This window comes from Schistocerca nitens, chromosome 6 (assembly GCF_023898315.1).
Source record: "Schistocerca nitens isolate TAMUIC-IGC-003100 chromosome 6, iqSchNite1.1, whole genome shotgun sequence".
NCBI lineage: Eukaryota > Metazoa > Arthropoda > Insecta > Orthoptera > Acrididae > Schistocerca > Schistocerca nitens.
Window position 1 is genome coordinate 216,050,210 of NC_064619.1, and position 15,170 is coordinate 216,065,379.

A 15,170-nucleotide genomic window follows, 5' to 3' on the forward strand; every position below is an offset into this window, starting at 1 on the left:
GCCGACACCGATGAAGACTATTTGGCGAGCGATGGAACGGCAGCTGGTAGAGCATTTGCCCGCGAAAGACACAGTCAAAATTTTCCAATTTTAATCTGCCAGGAAGTTCTGAATCAGCTCAAATTTCGCAGAGCGAAAATTCACTGTGTAAATTACTACTCCTTGTCCGTCGTCTACGCCGACGTAGCTGTCTACATTATAATGTCTCTGGCCGACAAAATGAAGTGGGCATTCGAGGTATTCCACAGTACGGAACGTTGATGGGCCTGTGACACTTTCCTGACATCTAGGAGCTCAGAAAGAGCTATTAATAGTATGATGAAATATATGATTGTGCGATGAAATATTGAAATAGCTTTTTCGAAATGATCAGCGCAGGTGAAAAACAAAAATCTCAAAAGACGGCAGAAGGAAATTCTATGGCAGTTGGAAATACTACAGACAGTGAACACACGGTTTGAAATGCATACTGCTGAGAAAGGGTAGTGTATTTAGTGCAATATGAACACCAATGTCGAGTAGGACATCCTGGACTGTATAGGATAACCAGATGCATTTGCTTTGCTGCCATGTGCGAAGAAAGGAGCACACAAAATCAGCAGAGTTAAGGAGGCAGACATCAACCTTTACATTTGGAAAACAAAATCAGTCGATAAGAAATTTAGTGTCCACATGAGCAATGCGGTCTAAATATCGCAGATGCCCTCGTGGGCACTGAACGGAAATAGTCACGTGGCTCCAAATTAATTCATCTTTTGACATGCGGTACATCGCCCGAGATTGTAGTTACACCTTGACGAAAGTTGGGTGCTAGGGCGCAAAAGAGTGTTACTAAGTTTCGCTTCCACTAGAAAGCTCCTTCTAATAGTATGAGGATATGTGACACTGTTAACGGCATTCTGCGAGTCAGATGGGGACGTTACGCTTGACGTTCTCCTTCGAACTATTCGAGAGGAGTACGCTATATGACAGCATCTCCTTTCTATTTATAACAGCAGAAACACAACACTACACTGAAGAAGCACTCATGACAGTCATGTACATAACGCTGTTAAATACTGCACCTGACATTTCAAGACACGTCGGGGGAAGGCAAAGGAAAAATCAATTCCATTTAGCCCAGCGTTCGATAAATGGTAGCAGTTTTGGAAACCAATTTCATCACTAAAGAATTCCTTCTTTACGATTAATTTGAGTTCGTGCCGATTTCCGAGTGGAGCTACGGCTGCCATCATGAAAATATGTCGAAATTTTTGCACCTTTTCCAGTTTTCCTAAGCTCTTAATTCAAAGGTACACCGATACATATAATATCGAACATTAAATTCTGAGTCTACTAAGTACTAATACGATTCAGTCTGATGAAAGGGAGCTGTAGAAACACTATATATGAAAAAAGGTAAGCTTTCCAAATTTTATCGAAAAATCGCTTTTGACTCCACAATACGTACAATATCTATGACACGACAACGTTTGAAGGGAAGTGAGAGGGAGGAGGTTTTTGACACGGTGATTCCTTCGATTATTACTTGCCGACAAGTGATTATCGAAAGGATCGTTGTGTTGAAAATCTACTAACACCAGTCATTGAATGCTAGCCCCAATTTTGACTACACCAAAGGTGGGAATGTTCCAGCATGACGGTCAGTGCCCTGAAGATGGCTTAATTATATCGACGAAACTGGTTGCTCAATAAAAACAACAATCTGAAATTTATAAGGCTGAAAGGTGTCTGATTAGACATTCTGGAGCGATTTAGAGTGCGACGATCACATAAAAGTAATCACATATAAGGGAAATGCTAGATGGTTTCATTGGAAGAATCCTCACATAGTGTCGTACGCCCACAAAGGAGGTTGCATACCTGAATGTTGCTCGTTAGTCTGGGATCAGTACCAGATAGGACTGACAGACGAAATAGAAGAGCAGCGCGTTTCTGTATAAGTTCATTTAGAAAGCACGACAGCACCAGGGAGATACAAAGCCAACTCTAATGGCACACGCTACAAGTGACGCATTCTGCATCATTGGGTTTTTTTTAATGTTAAAATTTCGAAAGCGTATGTTCCTAGAACTGTACCAATATATTGCTTCGTCCTACATACATCTCGCGGCAAGATCGTGACTGTAAAATTAAGATAATTTCGTGGTCACACGAAGGCTTACCAATAATCGCTCTTCATGCGCACCGGTAGCGACTGGATATGCAAAGGTCAAATGGGGCAGTGATACACAATGTACTTTCGGAACCCATAAGGCTGGTTTGCGGAATATGAATGTAGAGGGTAGATTTAGGTTTTCACCCGACGCTCAGTTCCTGAGTATAACGCTGACCTTGAGAAAGCAGCAGTTCGCTGGAAACCGTTGCCATTCATCCTCCACGTCTCCCCGTCACCGACCTTGCATACCGCACCGCCAGTGACGGCGTGCTTGCGCGCTGGTCTACAGTGCGGGCTCCCGATTCGCAGTGACTGTGAGATAGCAGTGCGGGTGACGCAGCACGGAGCGCGGCAGATATAAGCAGCGGCCGCAGCCTTCCCAAGTCAGTCTGCACACCACCGGCCACCAGAACAGAGGCACAGAGGCACAGAGGCAGCAGCATGAAGCTCGAGAGCATCGTACCCAACTTCAAGGCGCCCTCCACGCAGGGGCCCCTGGACTTCTACAAGTGGAAAGGCGACTCGTGAGTACTCCAGCTGCAATACTCACATTTCTGTGTTGTTCGTCATTCTACGGAATACCACGATTTTCATCTCTCAACATGTCCTGTATCAACAAAATAATAGCCGTATACGTCAAGCTCTTCCGCCGTTTACTACAGAGTATTTAATGGTTTCTCTCCCATTTCTATTCTACGCATTATCGGTAAATTAGGTCTACATCTACATCTACTTCTATACTCCGCGAGCCACCTTACGGTGTGTGGCGGAGGGTACTTATTGTACCACTATCTGATCCCCCCTTCCCTGTTCCATTCACGAATTGTGCGTGGGAAGAACGACTGCTTGTAAGTCTCCGTATTTGCTCTAATTTCTCGGATCTTTTCGTTGTGATCATTACGCGAGATATATGTGGGCGGTAGTAATATGTTGCCCATCTCTTCCCGGAATGTGCTCTCTCGTAATTTCGATAATAAACCTCTCCGTATTGCGTAACGCCTTTCTTGAAGTGTCCGCCACTGGAGCTTGTTCAGCATCTCCGTAACGCTCTCGCGCTGACTAAATGTCCCCATGACGAATCGCGCTGCTTTTCGCTGGATCATGTCTATCTCTTCTATTAATCCAACCTGGTAAGGGTCCCATACTGATGAGCAATACTCAAGAATCGGACGAACAAGCGTTTTGTAAGCTACTTCTTTCGTCGATGAGTCACATTTTCTTAGAATTCTTCCTATGAATCTCAACCTGGCGCCTGCTTTTCCCACTATTTGTTTTATGTGATCATTCCACTTCAGATCGCTCCGGATAGTAACTCCTAAGTATTTTACGGTCGTTACCGCTTCCAATGATTTACCACCTATGGCATAATCGTACTGGAATGCATTTCTGCCCCTATGTATGCGCATTATATTACATTTATCTACGTTTAGGGAAAGCTGCCAGCTGTCGCACCATTCATTAATCCTCTGCAGGTCTTCCTGGAGTACGTACGAGTCTTCTGATGTTGCTACTTTCTTGTAGACAACCGTGTCATCTGCAAATAGCCTCACGGAGCTACCGATGTTGTCAACTAAGTCATTTATGTATATTGTAAACAATAAAGGTCCTATCACGCTTCCTTGCGGTACTCCCGAAATTACCTCTACATCTGCAGATTTTGAACCGTTAAGAATGACATGTTGTGTTCTTTCTTCTAGGAAATCCTGAATCCAATCACAAACCTGGTCCGATATTCCGTAAGCTCGTATTTTTTTCACTAAACGTAAGTGCGGAACCGTATCAAATGCCTTCCTGAAGTCCAGGAATACGGCATCAATCTGCTCGCCAGTGTCTACGGCACTGTGAATTCTTGGACAAATAGGGCGAGCTGAGTTTCACATGATCTCTGTTTGCGGAATCCATGTTGGTTATGATGAAGGAGATTTGTATTATCTAAGAACGTCATAATACGAGAACATAAAACATGTTCCATTATTCTACAACAGATTGACTTAAGCGAAATAGGCCTATAATTATTCGCATCTGATTTATGACCCTTCTTGAAAATGGGAACGACCTGCGCTTTCTTCCAGTCGCTAGGTACTTTACGTTCTTCCAGAGATCTACGATAAATTGCTGATAGAAAGGGGGCAAGTTCTTTAGCATAATCACTGTAGAATCTTACGGGTATCTCGTCTGGTCCGGATGCTTTTCCGCTACTAAGTGATAGCAGTTGTTTTTCAATTCCGATATCGTTTATTTCAATATTTTACATTTTGGCGTCCGTGCGACGGCTGAAGTCAGGGACCGTGTTACGATTTTCCGCAGTGAAAATTAAATCCGCTACATTTATTTCGCAAAAAAAAGTTTTGCTGTCCTCGTCGTTTTACTATCGAGAAAAGCTATCCTCCCGATAAGAATCTGTCTTCTTCAACCACTTACGTCTTGTAGTATCACAAATCCCCCAGCTGCGACATAACGCAATCCGTTTGATTCCGTGCTTGTAATAGTATTGTAATTTTTTTTTAAATATATTTCTTTGCTTATCTCCTTTGCAATCGATTAGGAGCTCACTTCAGCAAAATACGTGGCGGCTGCCAAATCATTTTTACTTGTCACAAAACCATACACAAAACGAATCGTCCGCAGCTCGTGGTCGTGCGGCAGCGTTCTCGCTTCCCGCGCCCGGGTTCGATTCCCGGCGGCGTCGGGGATTTTCTCTGCCTCGTGATGACTGGGTGTTGTGTGATGTCCTTAGGTTAGTTAGGTTTAAGTAGTTCTAAGTTCTAAGGGACTGATGACCATAGATGTTAAGTCCCATAGTGCTCAGAGCCATTTGAACCAAAACGAATCAAGTGTTTACATTGCTTTCTTGTTTTGTGAACTTCTTTATTGGTTTCAGGCAGAGACTATTTCCGCAGTGGCAATTATGTCTCTTAACGATACAAACAGGATACTTAACTATTTCTTTCGAAAATATACAACAGAATGTATTACATAATCAAACTGTGTTAAGAAGAACGAAAAATTGTGTGAGATAATTAGTCAACAAAATTACTTTAGTTTGACTCCACTTTTAGAATGAAAATTACAATTTTATATGTAACACAACTGAATAGTTTTTTTATGTTTCAGTACATATACTGAAACTCAAGGAAAGCTCATCACTTCTCAAACTTCCCCTATATACTATTATTTAAAAAAAATTGTAGCTCTATTATAGGGGCAGAGTCAGACTAACGTACTTTGCAGATTAATTCAAAAAATGTTCAAATGTGTGTGAAATCTTATGGGACTTAACTGCGAAGGTCGTCAGTCCCTAAGCTTACACACTACTTAACCCAAATTATCCTAAGGACAAACACACACACCCATGCCCGAGGGAGGACTCGAACCTCCGCCGGGCCCAGCCGCACAGTCTATGAGCAGATTAATTATCTTGCAAAATTTTTGTTTGCTCTTTTATTATATTACAACATTCAGGGTGAATCACCTAAAACTTACACCGCAAATATTTCGATACTGGAACGCCATTGATATGCGGATTTCACAGATTGGAATGGTAGGCAGGGGGCCTCCTATACAGCCCATGCATAGAGTGTTATGAGTTTCAAAGGTATATTTATTTAAAAAAGGTATAAGTATTTCAATAGAACAATGCCTGTTGACTCTAACACAATCAAAGGAGACTAATTTAGAACATCAATGGTATTTGTTGCAGGAGTCTAGTGCAAGTAGTTTACGAGATACCGTAGTTTGAATAGTGTAAACACCGACAGTTGTTTATTCCATGTCGTTGCACAAACGAATGTGAATTTCACATTGGTGGCTACGTGCAGCACTATACAGACGTTACGGAGTCTCCGGAGGCGTTGTGTTGTTAAATGAGACATTTCCTAGGACAAACGAAAGACAGAGGTGAATGCAGTATCTTTACGTGGTCTGACACGCAAAGGACCAATGTACCTCAAAGTTTGTGCTCTAAATGAGCAGCACCAGCATCAGTTCTAGCTTTCAGTATGCCATGCAACCATTGCTGCACACTTTCTAGCATTTCAGTGGAAACCGCAGTGCAGGTAGCGGTAATGCGTCGTTTCGTATCATCCGTAATTGAAGAGGTTGACGTCTATTGGGATATCTTTCGGCGTACACGGTACACGAAAGATCGGCAAACGTTTTACAATCACCATAAACCATGAACGTGTCCGCTGTTTTCGCATTAGGAAATACCGTCTTCCAAGCAGGTCTTATAACGTCCACTATCACACAGTACATGACAGCGCCGTCGCAATGCAATCGCAGTGTACACACAACACGATGTAAGCAACATGATGGAATAAGGAGCTGTAGGCGTCTATAATGTTCACAATACGATAATTCGTAAACTTTTTCCACTAGCTTCCTGAAACAAACAGTACTAACATTCTCCTTTACATTATTTCTAGCATTTCACAGTCAATAGGCATTGTCCCATTTAAAAATTTTATAACTCCTGTACAAAACTGCACTTTGGTGAATATTTCAAAATTTGTGTATGTGCTGTCAGTACACGCCCTTGCCTACAATTGTGTGAGGACCGCTACCGATAGTGCTCTCCATGTGTGAAATATCTGCGGTGAAAGAGTCAATGATTCACCCTGTGTGTATCTCCATAATGCTTAAGCTTCCCTTTTAGCCCTATCACGGCGGATAAAATGCGTCTGTTCGTGGAACTAAGAGCTAGTCTAACTGAAAAATAATCTCCAAGTTTTAAAATATTTTACACTGAAATTGTTCTTGAATGGCTATATTTATCACATTGTATTAGTATACGCACTAGGTCCTCTTCTATGAAGGACGAAGTACGGTCTGGTAGAATGTATCAAATTTGTGGCATTCGTATCGGGCAGATATAATTTGAGAAGCGCGTTAACGTTGAGTAAATGATCCACGCAATAAATGCGTATCGTTCATAATTGCGTTGCCTACATTATTGAGAATTAAAGGATTCATATCTACATATTTTGAATCTACCGTCTCACTATCCGAGAAAGAAACATAAGACTGGATGGGGTATAGAATTTTTCATGTGGTAGCTTTGCAGAGAGCAGTGTTCTCTCCCTTTTATGTCTGTCGTCGTTGCTTCTGTATGCCACAACAATAACTTTTGTTTTTCGTCACTGCAGTCACACTTTACTTATTGTCACTCGCATTATCGATTCCTGTACACAGGAACACATTGCGATGATACGTCATAAATTCAACATTATTGCTTCTGAAGTAATCAAGTATCGGCAGATATTTAGTCTCTGAGGGCGACCAGTGATCCCTACGAAGACTCTAACACCACTATCCTGTTCTTACTAATATTTACTGGACTGTACTAAAAGGAACAATGTTTATATTTACTGCATGAAAGACACTCTTCTGTAACTACTGTGATGTAAAAAAAGAGAAAAATTAGGAAGTGTTTTTATTTTATTGATCTCTCAGTAGCATTAACAATATAGTAGTTACAGAAATATAGTTTAAAAGTCAACTGTGCTGTAACGTTTTACTGTTTTAAATTGATTTATAGGTATTTTATAACTTCTTAGATCCAGGTGTTTGTTACTCATTCTCACAGAGGTGCTAAATAAATTTCTTTTGTTTGGAAAATTTTCATCCATTCTGTATAAATGCAAAACAAGTGGTTAACTTCCATTTATTTCTCCATTCTATAATTTTTTAGTGTGTGATTATTATATGATCACTGCTTCTTAATATTTTTCTGTCTTGGGTTCTTAGCAGATATAAAATATTCAGGTCAATTTGTAGCTCATTAATGAGTATTTTGCTTGTATTTTAGCATCTCTGCATATCCATTTTGTTCTTTGAAATAGTTATTGGATATGATTTTTCCATTAGACGCAGCGCACCATGTTTTCTTTAGTAATCACTCCTAAATATGTAAAAATTTGACCTTTTATTTTCTTGTAACTTCGTTAATGTGCCTTCTTATTTCCTTTTTGTTTACTGGAAACACTCTTTATCCTGCAAAATAGTAATGAAGAAACAATGTCACAGAAAACGATAACTTTAAAAATGTCTTCGAAATATGTGTCACAGAGTATTAACCTGTCAATTTATATCTTTATTGCACAGGTGGTGTGTCCTGTTCTCACACCCAGCAGACTTCACGCCGGTGTGTACCACAGAGCTGGGACGCATCGCCGTCCACAACCCAGAGTTCCAGAAGCGAGGAGTCAAGCTGCTGGCGCTCTCATGTGACAAGCTCAAGGACCACGTCGACTGGGTCAATGTGAGTTTTCCACACTAATGACTATTTTTGAGTGTATCGTAAGATAAATAAGCTCCAGAATACGAGGGCTATCCACAAAGTACATTACGTTTTGCAATTAAAAATAAATAAACTATTGGAAATTTTTTTTATTATATACAGATGAAAGCCACACTTAAATACTACTTTTCTACATAGTTGCCATTTAAATTAAGGCACTTATCGTAGCGATGGACGAGCTTGGAAATTCCTTCGTCGTAAAATTCGGCCGCCTGCGCCTTCAAACACGTGGTTACCTCTTCTTGAAGCTGTGCGTCGTCATCAAAACGCTGCATAGCCAACCACTTCTTCATTGCTGGGAATAAGTGGAAGTCGCTCGGTGCCAGGTCAGGACTGTATGGCGGATGAGGAAACAACTCCCACTTAAAAGATTCGAGAACTTCACGAGTGGCATTTGCCGTGTGGGCCCGGGCGTTGTCGTGAATCAGCAAGATCTTTGAGCCCAACTTTCCTCTGTGCTTGTTTTGTATTGCTCTTCTGAGGTTGTGCAGAGTTTAGCAATACCTTTGAGAGTTTATTGTAGTGCCTCTTTCCAGGAAATCCACAAAATCACACCTTTTCTGTCCCAAGAGACAGTCATTACGTGGTTGAAGGCGCAGGCGGCCGAATTTTACGACGAAGGAATTTCCAAGCTCGTCCATTGCTACGATAAGTGCCTTAATTTAAATGGCAACTATGTAGAAAAGTAGTATTTAAGTGTTGCTTTCATCCGTATATGATTAAAAAAATTCCAATACTTTTTTTTTTTTAATTCCAAAACGTAATGTACTTTGTGGATAGCCCTCGTACTTACATTTTACACCAGAGCTCAAGACTATCACCCCTGTGTTGCCCACAGGACATCAAGTCGTACTGCAAGGACATTCCGGGGGACTTCCCGTACCCCATCGTGTCCGACGAGACGCGCGAGCTGGCCGTCAAGCTGGACATGATCGACGAGCGCGACAAGGACAACGTGGAGAAGGCGATGACGGTGCGGGCCATGTACGTCATCGGGCCGGACAACCGGCTGCGCCTCTCCATGGTGTATCCAGCGTCCTGCGGCCGGAACGTCGAGTGAGTACCGCTGCCACACTCTTCACATCCACACACAGAGACAAACACACACACACTGTACACTGCACTCTGTACATGGTTGATGAGACGCGTGTCTGCTGGCGTTGCAGTGAGCTGCTGCGCGTGATCGACTCCCTGCAGCTGACGGACCGGCTGAAGGTGGTGGCCACTCCCGCCAACTGGACGCCCGGCACCAAGGTGATGATCCTGCCGCACGTGCCCGACCAAGACCTGCCCAAACTCTTCCCTGGCGGCGTCGAGCGCGTCTCCATGCCCTCCGGCAACAACTACGTGCGCACCACCACAGACTACTGAGACATGCGTCACATGTAAAAGTTATGATTGTAATATTATTTATGTTTAAAAATTTATTTATATTGTAAACATTATTTCTAATAAAATATCTGTTACTCTAAGTGTGCGTTTATTTCATTTGATTATCATTTTTTTTTCAGAAGTAGATTTGTTTTCATACTAAAATCTTCAGTATAAATACAACCCTTCCCCTTCGTCTTTCACTCTCTTGTTATCCAATTTAGAGGAAAAATACATCAATTGTTGTTTTTCTTGACTGGATCCACAGCCATTAGACCCTTCTTGAATGAAGACATGTTCCCAGTGAGGCTGTAACTTTATGTAATACTTTTATTTGGTAGTAGCCTTTCTCAACGTCAAAGTCGTTATGAAATATATGCGTATTAACACAAAACAGCCAAACATATATCAAACACATAACTTTAAATGAAAAGATAAATCCGAGTTTCAAAATCTCAGGCACTTCATTGATAATAACGCTACAAGGATTTTACTTATATATACTTGGGCCTACATCTACTGTCTGCAAGTCATTTGTGAATCAAAAAAGAAAATATTGGCAAAGAATACCAAAGTATGTTCCAGTTAGCAGTGTTGAACCTGTTTATAACGAAGACATGATCAGTATATGGTGAGTGTGCAATATTTGTACATTCAGCTATTACGCTGAATCTTGTCGTTATAATATAAATCACACACAATGACGTATTGAGAGCTACTACTGAACATCTGAGTACGTTACTGCAACTGGCCTGAAACACTGGCCAATAGCAAATAATAGTATTAGATTGCAGCTGCAGCAGAAACAAGTCTCCATATAAAAAAAAGGTGAAGATGTGAAAATTTCGAATGTTGTAACCTTTGATTGTGTTGACTGAATTACACTGTTTTGAATGACGTAGTAATCTGAGCTAAAATAAAATGCAGCGAGAGATTATTCATAACATGTATAGATACCAGACTGCAGTTCTAAGCGTCGTAGGACATCAGAGTGTCGCAGTTGCTGATGGAGTGAGACTGGATTTATGCCTATTCTCACGTTATCCTATCTGAGCATTAAACAATAAACAAAATGAGGACAAATTTGAAAAATGAATTGAGCTACAGGAAGAAGAAATAAAACTTTTACTGCTTGTGATGACGCTATAAACCTGTTAGTGGCTGCATAGCGAGGGCGAAAATTTGGGAAGCAACTCTGGTTAAAGTTGATTACTTATTACAATAAGCAACTACCGACATGAAAGAAACATAAATTCATATCATACTAATGGCAAAACTGTAAAGTCCTTCACTCGCATGATAATCATGCTTAAACAAAATTACCGGGGAAAGCCAGTGTAATTGCCTTCAGAGGCAAAGACGTGGAAACTGGGAATCCATTCATAAAGGAGAATCATCCTGCACTGACATTAGAATAAACACAAGTAATGTAGTATCCAAATGTGGCAATTGCTTCTCACCCACCATTGAACCAGAAAGGTGGAAGTCATTGAGCTACAGCGCCATTGAAGTCCATGTTAGAGGCTTCCCACATTTTATTTCTTTTCCCTTGAGTCATCAGTCTTCTGACTGGTTTGATGCGGCCCGCCACGAATTCCTCCCCTATGCCAACCTCTTCATCTCAGAGTTGCACTTGCAATCTACGTCCTCAATTATTTTATGGATATATTCCAATCTCTTTCTTCCTCTATAGTTTCTACCCTCTACAGCTCCCTCTAGTACCATAGAAGTTATTCCTTGATGTATTAACAGATGTCATAGAATCCTACCACTTCTTCTTGTCAGTGTTTTCGATACATTCCTTTCCTCACCGATTCCGCAGAGAACTTCTTCATTCCTTACCTGACCAGTCCGCCTTATTTTCGACATTCATCTGTAGCATCACATCTGAAATGCTTCGGTCCTCTTCTGTTACTATTTTCCCACAGTCCATGTCTCACTGTCATGCAATACTGTGCTCCAAACACACATTCTCAGAATTCCTTCCTCAACTTAAAACCTATGATTGGTAGTAGTGGACTTCTCTTGGTCAGGAATGCCCTTTTTGCCAGTGCTTGTCCGCTTTTTATGTCCTTCTTGCACCGTCCATCCAGCGTTATTTTTCTGGATAACAGAATTCCATAACTTCATTTAGTTCGTGATCACCAATCCCGATGTTAAGTTTCTCGCTGTTCTCATTTCTGCTACTTCTCATTACTTCCATCTTTCTTTGATTTACTCTCAATTCAATTCCCACTACAATGGATAAATTCGGTAACTTGAATCATATTTTAAAAAAAGAGAAAAAATATGCAAATTGCTGTTCATTCTGCATAGAATCACTTGTTCTATTCCACATCCTGTGCTGGCAAGGCCTTTACTTTCTTCACACATGGCGGTCAAGTCATACAGAGGTACCACGCCAGAAACAGAAGTGCTGCATCAGATCACAGGATAAAATTCACGTTAATACATATCACTCTTGCGCGTTGATAGCTGAAGGCGATAACTTCCAACATCAGTTGCAAACTATCTTTCCTCTATGAAATTTTCACTCTGCAGCGGAGTGTGCGCTGATATGAAACTTCCTGGCAGATTAAAACTGTGTGACGGACCGAGAGTCGAACTCGGGACTTTTGCCTTTCGCTGGTACGAAGTTTCATATCAGCGCACACTCCGTTGGAGAGTGAAAATTTCATTCTGGAAACATCCCCTAGGCTGTATCTAAGCCATGTCTCCGTAATATCCTTTCTTCCAGGAGTGCTAGTTCTGCAAGGTATGCAGGAGAGCTTCTGCGAAGTTTGGAAGGTAGGAGACGAGGTACTGGCGGAATTAAAGCTGTGAGGACGGGGCGTGAATCGTGTTTGGGTAGCTCAGTTGGTAAAGTTCGGCGCTAGCGGCCGTGCGAAGCGGAGGTCCGAATAACTTCCGCCTGTGCGGCGTGTGCGAGTGTTTGTTTACTTGTGGACTTAGTCTACGCGCGGGCTAGTAACAACGATCATGGCGAACAAGTACAGGAAAACTACATTACGATTCAATTTCTGCAAAGACTACGAACGACCAAAGGCTTTAGCAGTGGAACGATTCATTCGAGAGGACGTCAAGATACCGCCAAACGATATTGTCGGAATTCACCTGTCCATCGTTAGTCCCACGGTGTATGTTAAGATGGTAAATGACGCGGCGTGTGAGAGAATTCTACAGGCGACAAAAGCTGGTCTCCGATTTTGCCATAGTGACGGGAATGTCGGCACGGTAACTGTAGAACATGCTGGTCTGGGTGTACGGACAATACGTGTTTTTGAGCTGCCATTTGAGCTCCCGTCTGATGAAGTTATCGAGGCTTTTAAGCCATACGGCACGGTACATGGTCACACAGCAGAACGCTGGACACAATTCGCCGCGTACCCCGTTCTTAACGGAGTGCGACGGATCACTATTGATCTTCAGAAGCATGTACCGTCCTATCTGACAATTGGTGGTTGTCGGGCGGTGGTGATTTACGATGGTCAACCACGTACATGTTCTGGCTGTGGCCAGGAGGGACACCTCAGGTCGAACTGTATGCAACGGCGGATTACGCAACTGCCTTCAGATGTCCGGGAGCCGTCGCCGGCGATGACAGTACTACCGATCACCTATGCCAAAGCCCTCACTGCGTCCGCTGATGACCGAAAGGAGACAGCCCCGGTGGAAGATCAAGATGGCACTCTCCGAAACCTTGTAGCAGACGTCGGGATGACAGAGGATGCTGCTCCATCGAGCATACAATCTACGGCGACAACATCAGATGAGACCGAACTCCCACCAAGCACACCGATAGTACACGAAGCAGTTCCAGCCACTAAGGATGCTGTGCCGTCTGGAACGCACTCTGTGACGACAACATCATTTTCTACCGAACTCCCGCCAAGCACAACGATGGGACTCGAAACACTTCCAGTTCCTACGGATGCTTTTCTGTCGGGCAGCCGTGATTCCCTACAATCTGAGGACACGGAAGGAAGATCACGCAAACAACGTTCCCCGAAAAGGAGGAAACGGCGTCGTCGCACGACATCTCCTAGGGATGACTCCCCTTGCCCCGACGACGATGTGCCTGTGGACCAAGACGACACAACAGCCTCTACGAAACAGGATGAGGCAATGGAAACTGTTCGATCAGACCCGCAGCGGTCTGTCACATTGACGGTACCGGGACGTGGTGATGCTGAAGAGGAATCACAACCAGTTGGCTCTCCAGACGCAGATGCTGTGGCTATGGACACGAATATATCACTGCCTCCAAAGATGTGGTATGACGATATTGAGGAGGCGCCGGACGTCATACAGAGGCAGCCGGCACTCACGAAGACGGCCTAATAATTGCTGGAGGTGAAGGGAGAGGGGCGAGAGAACGTCTTCTAATTCAGCCACCAGCGCCGATGCAGGGAGATGTTGTTGCGCCTCGACAGAGTGGGATTCAACGCCATGCGAACCGTATTGCGACATTAAATATAAATGACGTGCGTTCACCGGCCACAATACACCTACTGAAGGAAACGATTTGGGCATCTGATGTGGATATTGCTTTGCTGCAGGAAGTCCACATAGCTGCACTCCCATACATCGCAGGCTACCAATCCTATTCGTCACATGGAGATCACAATGGGAGTGGGGTGGCAGTTTACGTGCGAGATGGCTTCCCAGTGGAAAACGTATGTTACCTTCCGTCGGCCAGGGGAATGGCTTTCACGACGTTTGGGACACGCATCATCAATCTTTATGCACCGTCGGGAAACAATCGGCGGCGGGAAAGGGTGCGATTTTATGCAAAAGACATTGCCCCACTTTTCCATGGACGTTATGAATGTGTAATAATTGGTGGAGATTTCAACTGTGTTCTCAGCCAGAAAGACCAATGGCCGCAAGCAAACATCAGCCAAGAGTTGCGAATCGTAGTCAACGACCTTGTACTTAGTGATACGTGGGAATTACGACATGGAGATGCACCGGGATACATCTATGTGACAAGTCATTCGGCGAGCAGGTTAGATCGCATTTATATCTCACGGGCTCATGCAAATGATGTCCAGGACGCGGAACGCTGGCCATTGGCATTTTCCGATCACAGCGCTTACATCTGTACGGTGCTTCTTCCCCGTAGAGAGGTGTGGAACAGTAAGGCCCCGTGGAAATTAATTCGACATCTACATGATCCTGAATGCCGTCAACGGATCCTTGAGACGTGGACGATGTGCGAGTGAAGGGTTGGAAGGTATGCGACGAAGCTTGATTGGTGGCTGACTTGTACTAAACCGGCGCTTCGCCGTACGTTGATCTCATATAGCAGGGAGATGGCAGAATGGCGCCGCCGTATGACCG

General features: G+C 43.1%; 2 protein-coding genes across 4 annotated transcripts in view; one reads left to right on the forward strand and one right to left on the reverse strand.

Moving 5' to 3' along the window:
- Window positions 1–15,170, reverse strand: part of LOC126263002 (peroxiredoxin-6-like) — a 236,014-nt gene that overhangs the window by 106,656 nt on the left and 114,188 nt on the right. The window lies entirely within an intron of this gene.
- The window catches only part of LOC126262999 (peroxiredoxin-6-like), a 192,794-nt gene continuing 180,158 nt past the window's right edge, over window positions 2,535–15,170 (forward strand). The window contains exons 1-4 of one of the 3 annotated variants that reach the window (XM_049959959.1): window positions 2,535–2,682; window positions 8,261–8,417; window positions 9,295–9,512; window positions 9,623–9,743. In XM_049959959.1, coding sequence (XP_049815916.1) covers window positions 2,600–2,682; window positions 8,261–8,417; window positions 9,295–9,512; window positions 9,623–9,743 — 579 coding nt within the window. In that variant the 5' untranslated portion in view covers window positions 2,535–2,599. Of the gene's footprint in view, window positions 2,683–8,260; window positions 8,418–9,294; window positions 9,513–9,622; window positions 9,929–15,170 lie in introns of those variants that run through there. The other 2 variants (XM_049959960.1, XM_049959957.1) reach the window with 2 other exon arrangements.